General features: G+C 34.7%; 1 protein-coding gene across 4 annotated transcripts in view; it reads left to right on the plus strand.

Moving 5' to 3' along the window:
- Window positions 1-20,042, plus strand: part of EYA2 (EYA transcriptional coactivator and phosphatase 2) — a 234,134-nt gene that overhangs the window by 69,569 nt on the left and 144,523 nt on the right. For 2 of the 4 annotated variants that reach the window (XM_023494546.2, XM_031951572.1), the window contains exon 2: window positions 17,736-17,854. In XM_023494546.2, the coding sequence (XP_023350314.1) occupies window positions 17,746-17,854 (109 nt within the window). In that variant the 5' untranslated portion in view covers window positions 17,736-17,745. Of the gene's footprint in view, window positions 1-4,325; window positions 4,578-7,483; window positions 7,568-17,735; window positions 17,855-20,042 lie in introns of those variants that run through there. The other 2 variants (XM_031951573.1, XM_031951574.1) reach the window with 2 other exon arrangements.

A 20,042-nucleotide genomic window follows, 5' to 3' on the forward strand; every position in this document is an offset into this window, starting at 1 on the left:
TAAAAAAAATTACTTTTAAAATTCTGTACTTAAGTACCCTTCAAAATCCTCAAACCATTTCAATATTTTTAATAGAACAGAAGGGGATTATATATTAGCCATGGTGAGTCTCTATTTTATAGAGCTTATTTTCTTAAGTTTATAATAAATGTGGCATGTCTCGATTTCAAAACAATCCAGCTTGTTTGTGATTCCTTTTTTTGCTGTAACTTTCTTGGTTTCCATATCATGCTGCTGAGTCATAATGAGTTTGTTGTTCACCAAACCTCAAAGATCTTTGCTAAAGAAACTTTTTTAAAAAATAGATTTTTATTGACTACATTTTTATTTACCTAGATTTCACCTTATGTCCCTTTATCCTCTCAAAGACTCATCCTTTGAAACAAAAAAAAAGTTTTAAAGAAAAAAAAAGAGAAAGGGAGGGGGTGGAATCAGTAATACTGATTAATACATTGAAGAAGTCTGATATTATATGTAATGAAGAACTGCTTTTAGCATCCTAATTGCCATTCCATTATTAATTGTTCCATTCCACTTTGTATCTTCTGAAAATATGAGAAGTATGCCATCTATATCTTCATCCAAGTCTTTGCTATAAAATAATAAATAGTCCAATGTCAAAAGACTAGGATGCCTTTCATTCATTTAATAAGCATTTATAAATACTTTTCCCTCTCTAGTTTGAGGGAGATATACAGGTAATTAAAATATGATCTCTGCTTTTATCCAGCAATTAAGCAATTAAGAAACACCTAATATTTGCCGGACACAAAGGAAAAGATAAAACTCAAGGTGTTAACCTTAAGTTATTTAGAATGAAAACAATAAAGATCTTATGATCTCTCTTAGAAAATTGGTGATATTTCGTCACTCTCTCTATATCAGTAGCCTTCCTAAAGGGCTACTGGTATATTTTAGATCTGAAAATCCTTAAAACGTTTTTGACAGGAACAGTATTAAGAAAAAAAAAATAAACTCTTCTTACCCAGGAATAACTTGCTATCACAAGGAATATCCTTGACTTTTTTTCCTGTTTTTCTCTGTATTCAGTGGGAACAAAGCCCTTTGGTTTTCCTCCCAGAAGTGATAACATTTAAAGTACAATTGAATCTCCTGGTGAATGAGTGGAGTGCTGTATAAACCTTTGCAAAGTCCTGAAACTGGCCCCTTTCTTGCCATTTAACCATTCTCTACTGTCAAATGTGGAACACTTCAGCTGTTCTAAGCCATCCAACAGCTGTTGGATAACTTCTATGTTAGACATACACTGTAGGCTCATTTGGTCTGGAAAGTGTCTCTACTAGATAGCTATCAATAATTTTGAAAATATTGGAAGCCCTCCAAAGGACATTCCCTTTGGGGTGTCTTAATTATGTGATTTGCCTCTCTCCTGGGGGAGGAGATATTGGGGTAACAGGTCAGAAGAATAAGAATATTACATAATTCATAGTACTCAGCTGCAGGAGATGCAGAGGTCTTCTACTCTGTCATCATCATTTATAGAGGATAAAACTGTAGCCCAGACTGTAAATCCATGGCTCTTTCCATCTTTTTGACAACCTCCATTTTTGGATCACTTTCAATGATTTCAAAATTATTGACAATTTTTTCAAAATTTAAATGACATTTTCTTTTAAAAGAGTTACTGCAAAAGATGAAAACACAAAAATGACACCACATAAAAACTGTCATGGGGAAGGAGACATTTAAAAATTAAAAATTCCCCCCCATGGCTAACACTTTTTTTCAGAACAATGATGTAATTAAAAGACATAAATCATTAAAAGAGGCTCTCTTTAAAACATCTGCTTCTCTCAGTTTGGCAAGAGTCAAGCAGTGTCAGTGACTAATGGGGATTTGAGCAGAGTAAAGACTCTTGACTGGCTCTTATGTTCCCAAACTCCCTTTCACTAACCATTTCATCCTCCACCCTCCAGTCAGAAAGTCCCTTCTTCTGCATGACTCCAAACAAGGCTCCTCATGCTCTAACAGTTGGTTCCAGGTCAGTGGAGATGGGTTCCAGTTCAGGTAAGAGACAGAAGCTACCAGCAACATAAAACAGAGGGGTTCCAAACAGCCTTCATACCAGCAACACCAAAGAAGGATGTGTTGTTGCTGACAACCGTGACTATAAAGTTGAGGCCAAAATGCCTTTGGCATCAAAGAAGATCTTGTTTCTCAGCACATACTTGAGCCCCACTTCTCTCAGAACATTACTTTGAAACTTCCCACATCTTAGAAGGCTTGATTTTCCTCTTTGAACTACAGGCATCGGTAAGGGTAGCTACCCAGCCTTTAGTCAATTCCATGACTTGGCTGTTTTGTTGGGGGATTTTTTTTATGGGGAGGAGGTGGTCAGAGAGCATTGATTGGGGATTTCGAAGTCTGTTGTTTTTTCCTTTTATTTCTTTACAATTAAATTGCAAAACCCCTGGTTTAGTAGCACTTAATGTACCCTTCTTTTTTTTGAGCACTCTAAGAAAGAGATAGCTGGAGCAGTGAATGGGTGGTCCAGGCTTACATATCACTAAGTAGAATTCAATGAGGATCTGCACTCATGGTATAAAATTAGTTGGAGAGCTATACTGCAATAAACATCTTGCCAAATGAAATGCCCTGGAGCAAATGTGTATTAGCAGGGAGGAGGAGATGAGCAGAGTAGTGTCAAGATGATAAAAGGTTTATCATCACCATCATCATAAAACAATCATAGCACCTCAAGGTTCACAAAGTGGTATGTATATGTATGTTTGTGGGTGGGTATATTTTTTGTATATAGTGTTTATGTGTATGTGTGAATGTACCTATGTATAATTACACATACCACATATATGTATACATATGTGCATACATATGTGTATGTATGATTTGCTTTTCACAATTCTGTGAGATACCTACTATTCTTAAACTAATTTTACAGATGTAATGAAGTCAGACCTAAGTTAAGTGACTCATCCAGGATCACAAAACTGGTAGGTGTCTGAAATATAATTCATACTCAGGTCTTACTGACTTGGTCTGATACTGTATTCTCTATGATACCTTAGCTGTTTGATATCTATTATTTTTTACTCCTGACCAGAGTTTATACTAATAAAAATGTCCATATTCAGCTAATTAAAAGGAAGAATTACTAGCAGTGTAGATTTTAGAACTGAAAGGGCAGGTGAGAAAGGTTAAATGACTTGCTTAAGATCATATAGGTGATAAGTAGTAGTGTCAGAGTACAATCTTTGGAGTCCAAATCTGTAGCTCTTTTCTTTATATAACACTGCCTATTTTTAGTACTGTTGACACAGAGCTTCATGAAGTACTGAATTCTTTGTCACCATATGATTAAGGGAGGTCAGTTACAACACTGAATTTATGAAGGTATAATGTGCAAAATGAATGAAACTGTATCAGTAGGAGAATTGGGTTCATGTTCCTTCTGTCTAAAGTTTCAGTTTTTGTAACTTATGTCAATGAAAAGCCTGGGAATTGTGACTAAGTCCTTCCCTTGCTTACCCATGCTCTATAATCTCATTTGGACTAGTTTCTGAATGTTCTGTCTTCAGCCGGGAAGAAAATTATTATCAAAGCCAATTCTCTTAACCCCATTGCATTTGCCCTAACATGTCACTTTTTTCAACTTAAAACCAACCATTGGGATCCTGAATAAAGAGCAGGATATGACTGAATAGAAACTGGTTTGAGACTTTTTTCTCCTGTCAGAGATGGATGTGCACTGTGGTTTGTGAAGTTGATGAATCTTTCCTGGAAATGTGAAAATTATTTTCACTTTAACACCCAATTCCATAGCATTTAGTTCTAATGACACAGTACTAATATAAGTAAATAAGGAATTACAGACTTTTCATATCTATAAATTAAAGACATAGGAGCAAATCAAAGGCATCGAAGATTTCTTAAGATTGAGTTACATTTATTTCAGTTTAAAAGTCATTTATTGTTGCACCTACCATGTTACTTATCACTGTGCTTGGGCAGTGGAAACACAAAAACAACTACAAAACAGTCCCTTCAAGGAGCTTATATTCTTTTTATTAAGGTTTTTTTATTCTTAGTACAAACACGAGGACATTTCTATATACAATGTAGAACAGAAGATTATATGTGCCACATCAAATCTGTTACTTATTACTTGCTTTTTAAAAAAGATTATAATAAATTCAATTTGTTACTTTCAAAGCTGTCTTGGCTTCTCTGTATATCCCTCATGAACTTTTCTTTATTATCTTTGGTACATTTAAAAATGCTTCAATGATACTAATTTTTTTTCTTCCTTTTTGGCAACACTGTCATTATTTCCTTTACTTTTCTCTGCTCTAACCACAGGAAAAAGAAAAACACCCACCTTCCTAACAAGTATAGTCAAATGAAACCTACACATTGACCATGAAAGAGCCACCATTCTGCTGGAGGCAATCAACATGTACAGGGATGAATCAAGTCATCTCATAGATAGCTAATTGCCTCCCAAGTTTTCCTCAGATTGTCTAGCATTATTGGGATAAAGAAGTTTGCTGGAGACAGCTTGTAGAGGTGGAACCAACTGTGAAGTTTTCTGGGAGATAGTAGGTATTTAATAGATGTTTATTGATTAATTGGTCTTGTATATCATTTTTGCCCTCAAGAATCAATTAAACATTTACTGGTATACCCCTGATTACATATCACAGAATGATAGATATAGATTTGAACAGGGACTTTAGAAGTCACAGAATCCAACCTCCTAATTTTATAGATGAGAAAATTGAGATCTAGAAAGGAGAAGAAACTTGCTTTAAGATGACATAAGCAGCAAAAAAGCAGTCAGGATTTGAACCCAGGTTCATATCTTTAAATTCTGAGGCCTTTCCATTGTGCCATCCTGACTCTGAGTTATCACTAATGATGGTACTCTGATTTCAGCAGTTTGATTATTGCCCAGAGTTTTGTCATATAAGTAGAAATGCTGGGTGGTTAGATCCTATTGTTCATGTGTGTTAATTAATTAGTGTAAACAAATTTTTCTGAAAAATCAATCATGAACATTTTGGAGCTGAAAGGGAACAAGTCTACCTCCTTCATTTTCCATTTGAGGAAACTGAAGCACAAAAAGGTTTGACTTGCCCAACTTTACATAGGTACAAAAGTGACAGGCAAAATTTGAACCCATTGCTCTTTTCCCTGGACTAGGCTATTGCAAATGCAGTGCTTCATTTGACCTCACAGTCAAATGTTAAACACTTAAGAACTAAGATTATCTCTAACTCTTCCCAATGAAACTTGGAATATATATAATAATATTCTATACAGGATATCTCACAAGTCTTAGTACAGTTTTAAACTATTGGGACTTATTGGAAACCAGTGTAGAGATGGTTGTCCCATTTTTACAAATGCAGAAATAGCTTTGGAGAAGTTAAATAAATTGCCACTAGTCTCATAGCCAGTAATTGTTGGAGCTAGAATTTGAACCCAGCTCTCCTGACTATGTCATTCTTCATCATGGGAAAGTTAGGAGGGCCTTTTTGGAAATTCAGGTCTTTTTTCTTTCTCTTTGCAATTCGAGTCAAGTGTATATGGACCTTAGTTTGGGCACCAGGTTGGGTATTTTTGGGGATGCAAGGGATTTTACAAAGCCTTAGGTTGGAGTCTCTCCCCCTATTTTGTCCTGTAGTGAGTGAAGTTAATAGCTCCTTCCCACCTTACATTTTCAAAAAGAAAAGCTATGTCACTTACCTAGTTAATTTTTACTTGATGAGTTCCATGTGTTCCAAATGCTTTTTCCTTTGACGATTAGTAGAAAGAAGGATAGAGTCTGTTGAAGATTGAATTTAAATTCCAACTCTTTCTTTGTGTGACCTTGTGATGATAATGATAGCTTTAGATACTATTTTAAGGTTTGTGAAGTGCTTTATGAAAATTACTTGTGCTTCATACTTTGACCCCTTGAGACAGATACTATTATTAACCCCATTTTATAGAAAAGTAAAACTGAGGTGCAAAAAACCAAAGTAATGTACTCAGGAGTTCACTAAGCTAATAAATGTCTCAAGCAGTATTTGAATTTGTATTTTCCATGGCCAATTTCCCATGGCCAAATATAGCCCTCTATTTACCTCTCTAAGCTTCACTTTCCTCATCTATGAAATGAAAGAAGTGAATAATCAGGTCCCTTTCTGTTCTAAATGCACAACTCTATGAAAGAAAGAATGTAAATGACTTAGTTTTCCATATCTGTTGAGTTTCAGCATGAGATCTAGTGCACTGATCCCTAAATGTGGTTTAAAAATATCCAAGAGCATTTTCAGTTGACCCAAGAGATGTCTTGAAATTTCACAAATGAGGTTTAATCCATTGTAATTTTAAAATAAATATTTACCGTATATATAGTACTGGTAAAAACTGTTTTTTTTAAGTCTCCAAATCAGATAGAAGGAAAGCTATTACTTCACCAAGGTTGAGACTGTCACTGGTCCAACATAATATTTTTTTTATGAGAACTCTCAGAAACTTTTTTAGTTCACTGATTTCTTTTTTCCTTTTCTCGTTTTGGGCCTTCAATAGGGAAAACTATAAGCAACAAGATTTAATGGATAGAGCCACAAACTTGGGATTCTGTAAGGCTTGGGCTTAAGTGCCATCGCAGATATTATTAGCTCTATGATGTAACTGCAGATGTTAAATGAGGGGGTTGGACTCAGTGACCTCTAAGTTCTTTATAAGTTCTATGTATACCCAGGCTCTTTCCTGGATTGCTGTTTTTTATATACTACTTCTTTTCCTTTCATTTCATAACAGGTCCTCCAAACAATAGCATAATGGGTTTTATATTCTGTTTTACAATATCCTCAAAGAAGTGGGCTTTGAAAGAGTCATAAGAGGAAATGGAAAGATTGTTTAAATCTGGCTCAGACACCTATTGTCTATGGGATCCTGTGCAAATCACCTCTCTATTAGCCTCAGTTTCTTTATCTATAAAATGGGAATAGTAACAATAGACTTCAGGGGTTGTTATAAAAATCAAGTGATAGAGTAATTGTAAATTGCTTGGCACAATGTCTGGCACATACTAAGGGTTTTATTCATGTTAGCTATTATCAGCTATTTCCATTATCCTTTCCTCACTGATTAAAAAACAAACAAACAAAATCAATAACTCCCCCTGGGCATATATTTTAGAACCAGTTTTTTTTTTTCTATTTTTGAAAAATTGCTAAGTACATATTTCTTAAATGCTCACTAGATGCCAGGTATGGTGCCTAATATTGAAAATACAAATACAAAAATAAGACATTCTCTTCCTTCAAAGTTGCCTTTTATTTTTTTTTGAGTTTCATGTTCTTTATTTTTTAATAGTATTTTACTTTTCCCCCAGTTATGTCAAGAAAATGTTCAAGATTCATTTTTACAAGAATTTTGAGTTCCAGATTTTAAGGTTATTTTCTCATATTAACTTATCTAACTCATCTAACTCTTATAATAATTTTAAATAGTTAATACAAGTATTAATTCTGTTTTGCAGGGGAAGAAACTGAGGCTTAGCTTCTAATAGAGGAAAGCAATGGTAACCAGGGAAGTAAGTGTCACAGGGATGATGATTTGATCCATAGGGTGGAGTCATTTGACAATCTTTTCCAGGAATAAGGTAGTATTTGCAAGGAAGAGAGGGGTAAAGGATATATTAATATCAAAGTGGCCTTAGTGGACACCTGACTGGGATGGGAAATATGACCTGGTTTGGTGATCTGGAGATGGCTTATATTATAAAAGGATAGCATCCTCAATTATCAATCAACAAACATTTTATTGAATTCAGAATAACATGCTTAGTGTTAAGGAAGTCATAAGACCAAATCCTTGTACTCATTGGGCTTTTCTCTGGAATGGGAACCACATGCCAATATAGATTATTACAATATACAACATTACATCATAAGAGCATCAGAAAGAGAACAAAGTTTTGTGTGGGGTCTGAAGAAGAAGGTTATTATCATGGAGTGGGGGGGGGGGAAGGAGAGACCAGGGAAATCTTCCTCATTCTTTCATTGCTCTTTTTCACCAGTAATTTATTATTATATGTGGATATTTTGTAAGAGGGAAGAGACTTGAAATTTCAAGATATGTACTGCAGCCACCTCTCCAGATTTCTGCTTTCCATATAAAACCAGCAGGTTTGAATTTCATGCCACTTTGGAGGGTGATCGGAGTGTGTTCCATCTAAAGTCCTATTAATCTACAGTCACTGACAGGCCATCTGCTACCTTTATACTACTGAATAGGCCTATGCTTATCTCTGAGCACTGAGCTGTCCACAGCTGAGTTAGCTGAACAATGTGTTCAGAAGTAAATAAAAAGGAAAGCTGCCTAGATTCTAGCTTGCACTCTCCATATGCTTTTGATCCATTCACATCAGTGGAAGCCTTTGAAGTATCCCAACTGTATCCTCCCTTCCCTCTTCCCCTCCCCCTCCCCCCAGCTGTCATCCCCTGGTCCCCTTCCCTACTGCTTCTCCGGAACACTGCTTTCCAGTCCCAGAGTGAGGCTGTCCTCTTAATGCTATAGCCCCTGGGGATGGGGGTGATGACAAGCCTGATACACAGTGCAAGCTGCTTGGTGGGCCTGCTTAGAGAAAATGAGTGCAGGGACCTTTGAATTCACTCTTTCTTCTCAGCTTCTATTGCACCCAAGCCCAAAAACAGCACTAGATCTGTGGGTCTATGTGATGATGCAGAACAGATTGTTAGGCACTCAGAACTTGCCCTCTGCCATTTAAGAAATTCAAATATTCCCTCTTCACCAGTGGCAGCTCAAAATGGACTTCCGTGTTTTCAGATTTCTTTCAGATTCAAAGGTTTTCTTTCTCCTGCTCCTTTTGGAAAGAACAAATCCTACTTCTACAGATGATTATAGCAGAGAGAGGAAAAACTTCCCCAAAACTTTTAAGAGTTCCCAGCTTTCCACCTTAAGCCACAACAGGAAACAAAGGCTTCCTGGTGATACCCATTACAAATCACTCTGTCTGCTTATAATAAAACTGATTCTTATATATGTAAGTATCACAGAATGTTAAGAGCTGGAAGAGGCCTCGGAGATCCTGTAGTTCAAGCCTCTCATTTTACATACGAGAGTAGTGAGACACAGAGAGATGAAGTAGTCTGGCATATGGAACAGCCCCTTCTTACATATCTTCGCTTCCCCCTGTGAAAATGTGCCCCATGTTCAAGAGGTGTGCATTTCTATCCCTCCCCCCAAAAAAATCCACTGCTCACAAACGTCTTCTAGCTTGTTTATTTTTACTCATTAGCTAGAGAATACAATTAGTTTAAAACAAAGGCCTTCAGTGAAATAACAAAGTAGGAAAAGTAACAATTTCTCTCCAATAAACTAGAGATACTCTCCCATAAATACACATACATACAACATCAATGAAAATAGCAAACTCATCTAAAAAGATTCTGTGGAGGGGCCAGATTATGTCTCTGATACCCTGGGTCTTGGGTGGAACATTTTTCTGCCCCCAATTTTAGTTATAGTTAGAATCTTCAACTGAAGTGCAGCCCCTTCCCTCATAAGAGGGATGGTTGTCAGATTAGGGGAAAACCCTTAGCTGCCATTTGTCTACAAGAAGAATCTGTTAGTTCTCAGAGTCTTAGCTGTGTGCTGCTTTACTTTCTACAAAAAAGAGCCATACTCTGAGGTGCAAAAGTCTTTTAGGACAGAAATGTCAAAAACACTTGGCCACAGGTTCCATGCCTATAAGTGCTAGCCACTGAACCAGATTAATACGTAATTAGGAAATATTTAACAAAATAAATAAAAACAAAAAAGAACTTCTCTCTTGTCAATACTTAACTGAAATGTTTTCTCTTCTTCACTGATGACTTCTGACATGATTTTTTAAACTTAAAGTCCTGGAGTTTTTTGGCTACAGCTACTTTTAGAAAGAGGTAGAAACTTCATATCCAGGGGGAATGGATGTGATGGATCTTCTCATTCTTTAGGCAGAATGAACCCTCAGTGACTTTTCTCCATTAAAGGAGTGGAGATGGAAGGGGGAGAAGGGAGAGAACAGAAAGAATCTGCCTAGGTCTCTAATCCTTATTTAAAATTAGGTTTTCCTCTGCAAAAATAATTCTTGTCCCAGAGCTTGATTCCTAGCATATAGAGTACCTATAGCTAACTAGTGATCTTAGGGCTAATTAAATTTTCAGTCTATAATTTCGACTTCTTAAAGCCAGAGACCTTACTCTGACTTAAAGTGAGAAATTCCAAATCAATTTACCTTCTACTATACTATTCCTGTATGTAATACATACAAATAACCCAAAACAGTTTCTCAGGCTGCCTCTATACAAGGCTATACAATTAGTTGGTGACAGCTATGATTAAAATCTCTAATTATTGATTCACTGCTTTAAAAAAAAACTATACCAGATGGCATCTCTAATAAGAAAATGAGCCTACTAATATAAATTTTATAAGGTATACTGTTTGGGTCTTTTTTTTTTTCCAACAGTGGTGATGAATCTGCTCTGATACTGTTTTTTACCCAGTTCTTGTGACAAAGCAAATGTGATTATTCCATCTATATACTAGTTATTAGGTTGTAGAGCAGGGAAACACAGTCAAATCAGTCAGGGGCCTGTCAGGACTTTTTTTTAAATTTAAAAATGAGCTGCAGTGTTTTTCTTAACATAAGCATGGCCACAGAGTAAATGATGCATTGGAATTTCTATAAGAGCTTTTGATTTTCATTTATTGCATTTTCTTTTTTCAGTTATAGGACAACATGCCTTTCTCGTAAGGCAGCATGGTCATGATGTGTTAGAAAAAGTACTGGATTTGACATAAAAACTCAGGAAATATTTATTTAATGCCAACCATGTATAAGGTACTACAGATATAAAGACAAACATGAAAGAGGCCCTGCAAGGACTCCTAGTGAGACACAGCATGTATCTCATGAGTAGACAACTTGATTATTACATATTCTCCATCAATAACAAAGAAGCACAAAATTAAATAATGGTCAAGAAATCCAGAGAGAAACATCAGTAAATTCCTTCATTGAATCCTGTTAGGAAAAATAATATAAACTCAGATAGATGAAAGGGCCAGCAACAGCACCTCCTTTATTGTGTGGGACCTTTGAATGGAAATTCAGAGAAGTGCTTTGACTAGGGGATGGGGGTGGAGAGTGGATAGAAGTCAGTAGCAGAACTGTGGACAGGGACAATGATTCTTGACTGAAGACACATCAAGACCAGTAGAAACCAATGGGGCAGTAGTCTAGAATATCAAGGTCAAAGAGAAACAGGGTCTGATCACCCCAGGGACAGAGACCAGGTAGGAAATGGCTTAGCCACAAATAATATAAGAAATGAAACAAGAAATAAGCAGTGAAATAAAAGCTTCAAAAAAATGGAAGGACAAAAGGTAGAAAGTCTTACCCAAATAATAAATTTTATGAAAACTAAACTGTTACTCCACGAGAAAAAAATACTAGAATAAAAAAAATGTAATTAAAATCCAGTTTCCAGCTTAAAAAAAAAAAAAAGACATTTTAAGCCACCAGAAAAGAGTTCAAAGAAAGGAACTAGTCAGAATCACTCAAGATTTGGCAGCAACTAATTATAAAGAGAAAATCTTGAAATATATATTTCAAAAAGAAAACAATAAAAGTTTTCAAACAGAAATAATTTACCCTCCAAAACTGAGTATAATTCTGCAAGGCGTGAAATGGGTCTTTAATAGAATAGAGAACATACAAGTAGCCCTCAAGAAAATACTAGAGTTGAGTAAAACTTTGAATTATAAACATTGGCATCAAGAGAAACTTAAAGTGAATATAATCAAGCAATTAAAAGGAGTTAAACAGTGGTGAAGTACTTTCTAATAGGAGAGAATAGGCAGAGTTCCTTCAAAATTCTAATATCTTCAAGGGTCAAAGAGGGAGTTAAATAAAACAAACAGAAGGACTTTGTTTTGTTTTGATAGTCTTAAGAACAAAGAGAAAAGAAAGGTGAAAAGGAACACATAAGGAAAGAAATCAGGAAGAAGGAATGGAGCCAACTATGTCCATAATTAGGGTATACAGACATAAGAAGCAGTACTAAGAAGGGGTTCACTTTTATCTGAACTGAACAAAAAGTTGAATGCACATAGGCAGAGTTTGGTGTAACAGTACTTTAAACTCAATAGGAAACAGCAACGATTGAAAAGGGGGAGAAAGAAGTTTAAGTGGGAAGCTAGAAATCAAGGGGAGAAGCAAAACAAACTTCAACATGGATTACAAAGGAGGAATTAAAAGGAAAGAAAGAAAATGTAAGAACCAGAGATCTGTGTCTAAGCAAGGGGAAAAGAAGGGAGATTGTGGGGTTGAAGCAGATTGCTTTGATTACAGATCATTAGCAATGAACATGTTTCTTCTCTTAAACTTACTTTCATCTCCATAAGAGAGGGGTGGGGAATAAAGAGTAGAAAAAGTATAATAGGCTAGAATGGAGAGAAATACATCATTAAAAAGCATTAACTGTAGTCTGAATAAAATGAACTTTAGCATTGAATGGAAAAGGATAGCTGATGATTTACAAAGTGGAATCCAATAATATGTTGTTTATAAGAAACTTGAAACAAAGATTCAAATAGAGTTAAAATAAGAGGCTAGAGAAGAATTTATTATGCTTCCTGTGGACAAAAAAAAACCAACAGTGGGTAATAACCATGATTTCTTAAAAGACAAAAATGAAAATACACTTGTATAAAAGAGATAAAGAGGGAAACTAATATGCTTAAAGATACCATAGACAGTGAAATAATAGCAATATTTACATATACACTGATTGACATACCATCTAAGTCCTTAAAAGAAGTCAATAAGTATTTACTTAAAGGAATAGTTAATCAAATTATAATAGAAATATATAGCAAAACTATAATAGTTGGGGATCTTATTATATTCCTCTCATTCCCAGACTAATCTAACAAAAAGATAAGAAAAAAAATGAAGGCCTTGAACAGAACTTTAAAAGTTAATATGTTAAATATGGTGATTACTAAATAGTAATTCATAGGAATACATCTCTGTCTTAGCTACACTATCCACTAGTGTAGATAGCTTCATTTAAAAATACAAAAAAGCAGAAATATTTAACATATTCTTTACTGACGATAATACAATAAAATATAATCAATAAAGGACCTTTGAAGAAATGATTCTAACTTAAATGTAAACTCAATAATTTAGTCCTAAAGACAAATAATGAATTAGAAACAAAATAGAAAAACAACAAATCAAGAAAATTAATCACAAAAAATCCTGAAAAATCAAAGAGGATAATAAATAAAAGAAAAAAAATGAGAAATAAAATAAGTAAAAAAACATTAAAATAATGAGTTATTTGCTAATCTGAGGTTTTGGATTTTTTTTTTAGAAAAAAGAAAACCAAATTACCAATATAAAAATGAAAATATAACTTTCAATAATGAAGATAAAAAGGAAATTATTAGAAATTATTTTGCTCAATTTATGTCAACAAAACTAACAATGAATGAAATGGATGAATATTAAATGAAATAGTATGTAAATAAAAGAATCTCAGAAAATGAACAAGTCATAAATTGAATTAAAAGGGATTAAAAAAACAAAGGGCAGAAGGATTTACAAGTGAATCCATCAAATATTCAATTATTCAATAAACTATTTACAAAAATAATGAAAGGGAGCTTATCAAATTGTTTCTATGATACAAAAATTTACTTGATATAAAAATTCTGACAGAGCAGAAGAAAGAAAACTCTAGACCAGGTGTTCTTAAACTTTTTTTGTACCATGAACCCTTTTGGCCTCCAATGAATGCTATGGATCCCTTCTCAGAATTATGTGTTTGTTCCTATTTTCTTTTTTAATGCATAAAATATATTGGATTACAAAGAAAACCAATTATATTTTCTTCCTTCCCCCCCAGTAGGGGAAAGAGTGGGGAAAAGAAAAATAAATTTCTGTTCATTGAAAAAATATAATAAAATAAAAAATATATTGATTTCTTTTGGGACAATATAGGAAAATCCCTATCACCATTGTCACCATCACCCTCAACCCCCCCAAAAAAATTCTTCTTTATAACAAGCTGACATAGTTAAGCAACATAAACCCACATGCTGACTATATCTAAAAATGTAGATCTCATTTTGTACTTTGATCATTTTTATATAAAGAAGTAGGAAGTTAATTATTAATCCTTTTGAGTCAAGAGATTTATTGCATTGAAGAGTTTTTAAGTCTTTCAAAATTGTTTTTTGTTAACAGTGTTGTAAATTGTATAAATTCTCCTGGTTTGATCACTTCACTCCACATAAAAGTTCTCTGAAGTTTCTTGGAAATTTCTTTTTTATTATTTCTTAAGATACAATAATCTGTTTCATTCATATAGCACAATTTGTCCAACTATTCCCTAACTGGTGAGTAGTCCAGTTCTTTTCTACAACAGAAAGAACTGCTATGAATATTATAGGTCCTTAATCTCTTTATCTCTTGAAGTAAATGCCTAGTGGTATCATTACTCAAAGAAAGACTATGCAAAATTTGATAACTTTTGGGGGTTAGTTCCAAATTGCTTTCCAGAATGACTGAATCAATTCAAAACTCCATCAGCTATGTGAATATTTAATACACCTGTCCTCCCAGGTCCCCTCTAACAACTGTCATCTTTGCTAATCTGATGGATGTAAGGTAAAATTTTAAAGGTTTAATTTTTATTTCTCTCATAATTAGAAATTTGGAGCATTTTTTTCAGATTGTTGTTGAAGGCTTGTGTTTTGACTATTTATATATTGGGGAAAAACTCTTGTTGCTATATATTTTGACTTAGTTCTCTTAATATTTTAGATATCAGTCCTTTTTCAGAAAGTTGCTGAACTACTTTTTCCCTAATTAAGTTGTCTTCTAATTTTAATTACATTGATTTTGTTTGTATAAAAGACTTTCAGTGTTTTAAAATCAAAACTATCCATTTTATTTCCTCTGACCTTCATTCTCCTTTTTTGGCCAGGAACTCTTACCCTATACATAGAAGTAAAAGATATCTTCTTTCCTAATCTTCTAATTTGTATTTTGATGTAACTTTTTATATTTCGGTTATATATCTAGTTGGAGTTATAATATATAAAATATTGTTTTATTCCTGATTTCTGCGAGATCACTTTCCAATTTAATCAGTATTTTTTTTGTCAAATGTTAAATATTTATCCCACAATTAAGATCTTTGGATTCAGGAAATATTATACAGCTTTGTTCATTTGGTTCTGGATCTTTAGTTCCCATCCTACCTCATAAATCAATTTTTCTATGTTTAAATCAGTATCTAATAGTTTTGATTGTTAATACTTCTACTAAGTTGTACTGCCACGGCTTAACCAGTACATAACTGAGATTCATGATATAGTACACTGGAAAAAAAGAATTAGAACACCCACATCCACTTTCAACTCTGATGACTGTTAATTGTATGACTCTTAGCACATTATTTAAAGTCTGTGTGCCTCATTTTCCTCAGCTGTAAAATGCTAATGATAATTATCCACTCTCAGCCGAATAGAGTACTTTCCAAACTTTCAAGTGAGATAGAAACATGAGCTATTGTTCAACAAACATTTAATCCACAAGTATTTATTAAGTGCAACTATGTGTCAGGCACAAGAGATAGGGATTTTCCTTCAAAGAACTCACATTCTACTTTGAAGAGATGGTATTTTCAATGATAAATAAATATAGACTATATAACCCTCCAAATACACTGTCAAGAAGGCTATGTCCACTAACAACTGGAGAAATCCAAAAAGACCTATGAAGAGTGGGGGGTGGGGGGTACTTGAGCTGAACCTTTTAAAGCAGCCAGAGGGTTCCACAAGATGGAGGTGAGGAAAGAAAGCATCCTAGACACAGGAAACAGTCTGGACCAAAGCCCAGAAGAGATAGAATGTTGTGTATTGGGAACAGTGAGCAGGCCAGTTTGGCTGGACTGTAGAATATATAAGGGAGAATAACATGTAATCATCCTGGAAAGATGGATTGGAGCCAGTGTGAAGAGCTCTAATGACAAAAAGAGCACTTTGTATTTTAAACTAAAGTTAATGAGGAACCCCTGGGTTTCTTAAGCAGAAGAGTGATGTGGTCAAACCTGTACTTTAAGAGAATCAATTTGGCAGGATGGATAGAGGATAAATAGTAGAGAGGATGCAGGCGGACCAGTTATGAGACTGTTACAATAATGGAGGTGAGAGATAGCAAAGAACTAGAGGAAGGTTGTTGTCTGGGGAGTCTTGAGAAGCCACCATAGATTTAGAACTGAAAGGGATTTTAGAGGTCATAGAAATCATCACATTCAATCCCTTAACTTTATATGTGAAGAAACTGAAAGATTAAGTGGCATAGGGTCACACAGGGAGTAAATGTTCAAGGCAGGTTTGAAGAATACAAGTGATGTTGAAGAGCTGGAATCAAGAAGAATCAATTAGACTTGTCCACTTATTGGATTTTAGGAGAGAAAGGAGAAAGAGACAAAGATGATACTGAGTTTGAAACCTTAAGGGTCCCTCAAAAGAAATAAGGAAGTTTGGAAGCAGAGCAGGTTTTAAGACAAAAATAATGAGATCTGGTGTAGAAATTCTGAGTTTGAATTGTCTATAGCAATTTAGGAAAACCTGAATTCTAATCTAACTGCAAACATTTACCACCTGTGGGACTCTGTGTGTGCGTGTGTGTATGTGTGTGTGTACACACACATATATCTTATGATCTCTTCAACTCAAGTTTCCTCATCTGTAAACTGGGAATAATAACACTACCTACCTCTCAGTGTTGTTATGAGGATCAAATGAGAGTGTTTATAAATGCCTAGTACAGTGTCTGCTAAATAGTACATGCTTAATAATTGCTTATTCCTTTTTTCTCCATGGACCATAGAGGTAAAGATGCCCAGCAGGTAGTAAGACTAGAGTTTCAGGAGAGAGATCAGGACTGGCTATGTATATTTAGGAGATACCTGTATGTTGATCATTGAATCCTATAGAGTTGATGAGATATCTAAAAGACTAATAGACGAGAACCTAAAACAAAATTCTGGGGGATACTACATGGATGATGAATGTCAGACAAATAGGAGGGTGGATAGGAAAGGTTCATATTAGTCTTGGGACTTGGATGAATGTTATCTTACCTAAATCTAGCACTATTTCCACTGTATATTGTCGCCTTACTAAAGCTTAGGGAAGTCAGCCTCTTTTGTGACTTTTCATATTATAGCAGCCTGTGTTTTTTCACCCCTGGCATTGAAATTACCCCAGTGTTCTACCTAAATACTGGACCCTCCTAGGTTCTGACTGGGATTGCTCTCTCTCAATCTGCCTCCTCTTAGTAAGTGTTGGTTTCAAGTGTTGCCTACTTCTTGTTCCAGATGACATAAAAAAGACACAGAAATGTAAATTTTCTAGTGGCAAAATACAGTACGAGGGGGGAAAACTTTAATCAAATGGGTGTACTCTCAAGGGGCCCAAGTACTTCATTTTAATTCATCATTTCCCTTTGATGAAAACTTTAGTGAATTTTTTATTATGTAGAATTTATATGAAGCTAGGGTTTAGGTAATCAGTTTTAATATTTATACACTTAGGGAAAAAATGGGAATCATTAGTAAAGCATGCATAATTAATGAATTAAATTACATTTTTCCTTTGTTTTCCTTCAGGTACAAGGAAATGCTAGATCTGGTGATCTCACCCAGTCTGACTGTAAACAGCCATTCCTCTGATAGACTGACGCCTAATCTTTCTGACATTGGTACCGTGTCTCCTCATGACATAGGAGGTAGGCCTCTGGTCTCTTTGTGGTTTGTTCATGCCAACAGTCACTAATGGGCCCAAATAAGGGTGTCAGAGTTATGGGTCAGTCCCAAATCTGATCTCATCAAAAAATTCTTCCTTTCCAAATCACAGTCTGCCTGACAACTTCTGTTTCCCCTCTCAATCCACTGACCAGAAGTCAGGACGAACCTTCTGAAAGTCACCAGAGATTTAAATAATGGGGTCAAATCTCCTTTTAAAAATTTCTTCTGGGTAGAAATAATTCAAAATATTAAATGGCAAAACAACGTAGCAGTTTGTGACTGTTAACCCACAGATGGCAATTAAGCATTAAGTATGATATCCAGAGCCAAACATACATATTCTCAAGATCACAGACTAATTCTGTACACTCAGTTCTCTCCTAGTTTATTCATCCAAGTAGGCCTGTTGCTTATAGTTTTTCATCCCAGGACAAAAGCTTGTCTGCCTCTTGTTTTCTAGATCAACTTGAGTCAAGGAAGCACAGGAATGTTAAATCTGTTTAAAAAATTATTGGCAAATGATGCAGAGGAACTAGTTCTTGCTAGTACAATTCCAGCTATTGTTTGCTCTGTTTGGGATCTGTCAGCCTTCCTGCTAGAAGAGAAGTTAGCAAGAGGCATTAAGCTATTATGTTTAACCACTAGTTTAACCCCTTATAAGAACTATTTGCTATAGGTGTTGTGAAAGCCCACTTATCTCACTATGGCTAATTGTGCTTGATTACAGCTTATAGAATGTGAATACCATGAAACAAGGTTGGCTGGAAGGACTAGCAGTTTAAAATTCACATTTTTGGTCAACTATTAAGTTATTAGAAATATATTTTTAATATATTGAGATCTCAGCAAAGTCATTGATGCTGTTAAAAAAGTAAAAAAGTTGTCAGACTTGTGATGGAGCGAGCCATCTGCATCTAGAGAGAGGACTATGGAAACTGAATATGGATCCTAACATAGTATTTTCACCTTTTTTATGTTGTTTGTTTTTTTTTTATTTCATCTTTTTTTTCTCTTTTGATCTGCTTTTTCTTGTGTAGTATGATAAATGTGGAAGTATGTTTAGAAGAATGGGCACATGTTTAATCTTTAAAAAGAGAACTATTTCCTGCTATACTAATATTTATTTTTAAAATCATGATTATTTTTAAAAGTTGGAAAAAAAGAATCATCAAAGAATGTCTGAAATGGACCATAGAACATAAAATGTTAAAGTGGGTAAATTCCTTCAGAACTCATATATGAGAGGTAGAAAAAAATCTTAGGAATCATCCAATCCAGGAGTTGTTGACCCAGGGTGACTGTAATTCAACAAAATTGGTTTTCTTTTAATACTTTAATATATATATATATATTACTTTTTGCATTTAAAAATACTCAGAGTAGGAACCCATAGGCTTTGCTAAACTGGCAAAAAGATCCATGACAAAAACAAAGTGAGAAATTCCTCATTTAGTCAAACCCCTTCATTTTATAAAAAGAGAAATTAAGATCTAGAGAAGGAAGGTGCCTCATACAACATTATTGAGTTGATTGAAGGGAAGTGAAGTGCCGTGGTAGAAAAAGCTGTGGGCCTAGAGTCTTCCTGGATTCATCTTGCTGAATTCAAATTTGGTTTTAGCACTCACCAATTGTGTGCTCCTGGGCAAGATATTTAATCCTCTTTGCCTCCATTTCTTCATCTGTACAATAAGCTGGAGAAGGAAAAGGCAAACTACTTCAGTATCTTTGCCAAGAAAACTCCAAAGTAGGTCATGAAGAACTACTGAACAACAACAATAGAGTTAATTAGTGGCAGAATTTAAGCATTTCATTTGAAAGGGACAGGGGATAATAGGGTTGAACTTTTTTTAAAAAATTCATTTTGTGAATAGAAAAAAAAAATTTAGTCTTGGGTTGTAAAGGCAGTAGAACAAACATGTTGAACAACCTTTCTGGAAAAAAAAAAAGAAAACCAATAGCTTCTTGATCCTGCCTCAAAGCTTGGTGGAAGAAAACACCATAAGCTGCCTAAGATTCATGGACGTGGTCACAAAAAAATTCCTTGTAACTTATTAAAAAACTTGAGTTACATTAATTATGAGCAAGCAGATTAAAAACTGTTTTAACTATTATTTCTCTCCCCTAAGTGAAACAAACACAGTGAGTGAGAATCATAGATAATGGTGAAAA

This window comes from Sarcophilus harrisii, chromosome 2 (assembly GCF_902635505.1).
Source record: "Sarcophilus harrisii chromosome 2, mSarHar1.11, whole genome shotgun sequence".
Taxonomy (NCBI): Eukaryota; Metazoa; Chordata; class Mammalia; order Dasyuromorphia; family Dasyuridae; genus Sarcophilus; species Sarcophilus harrisii.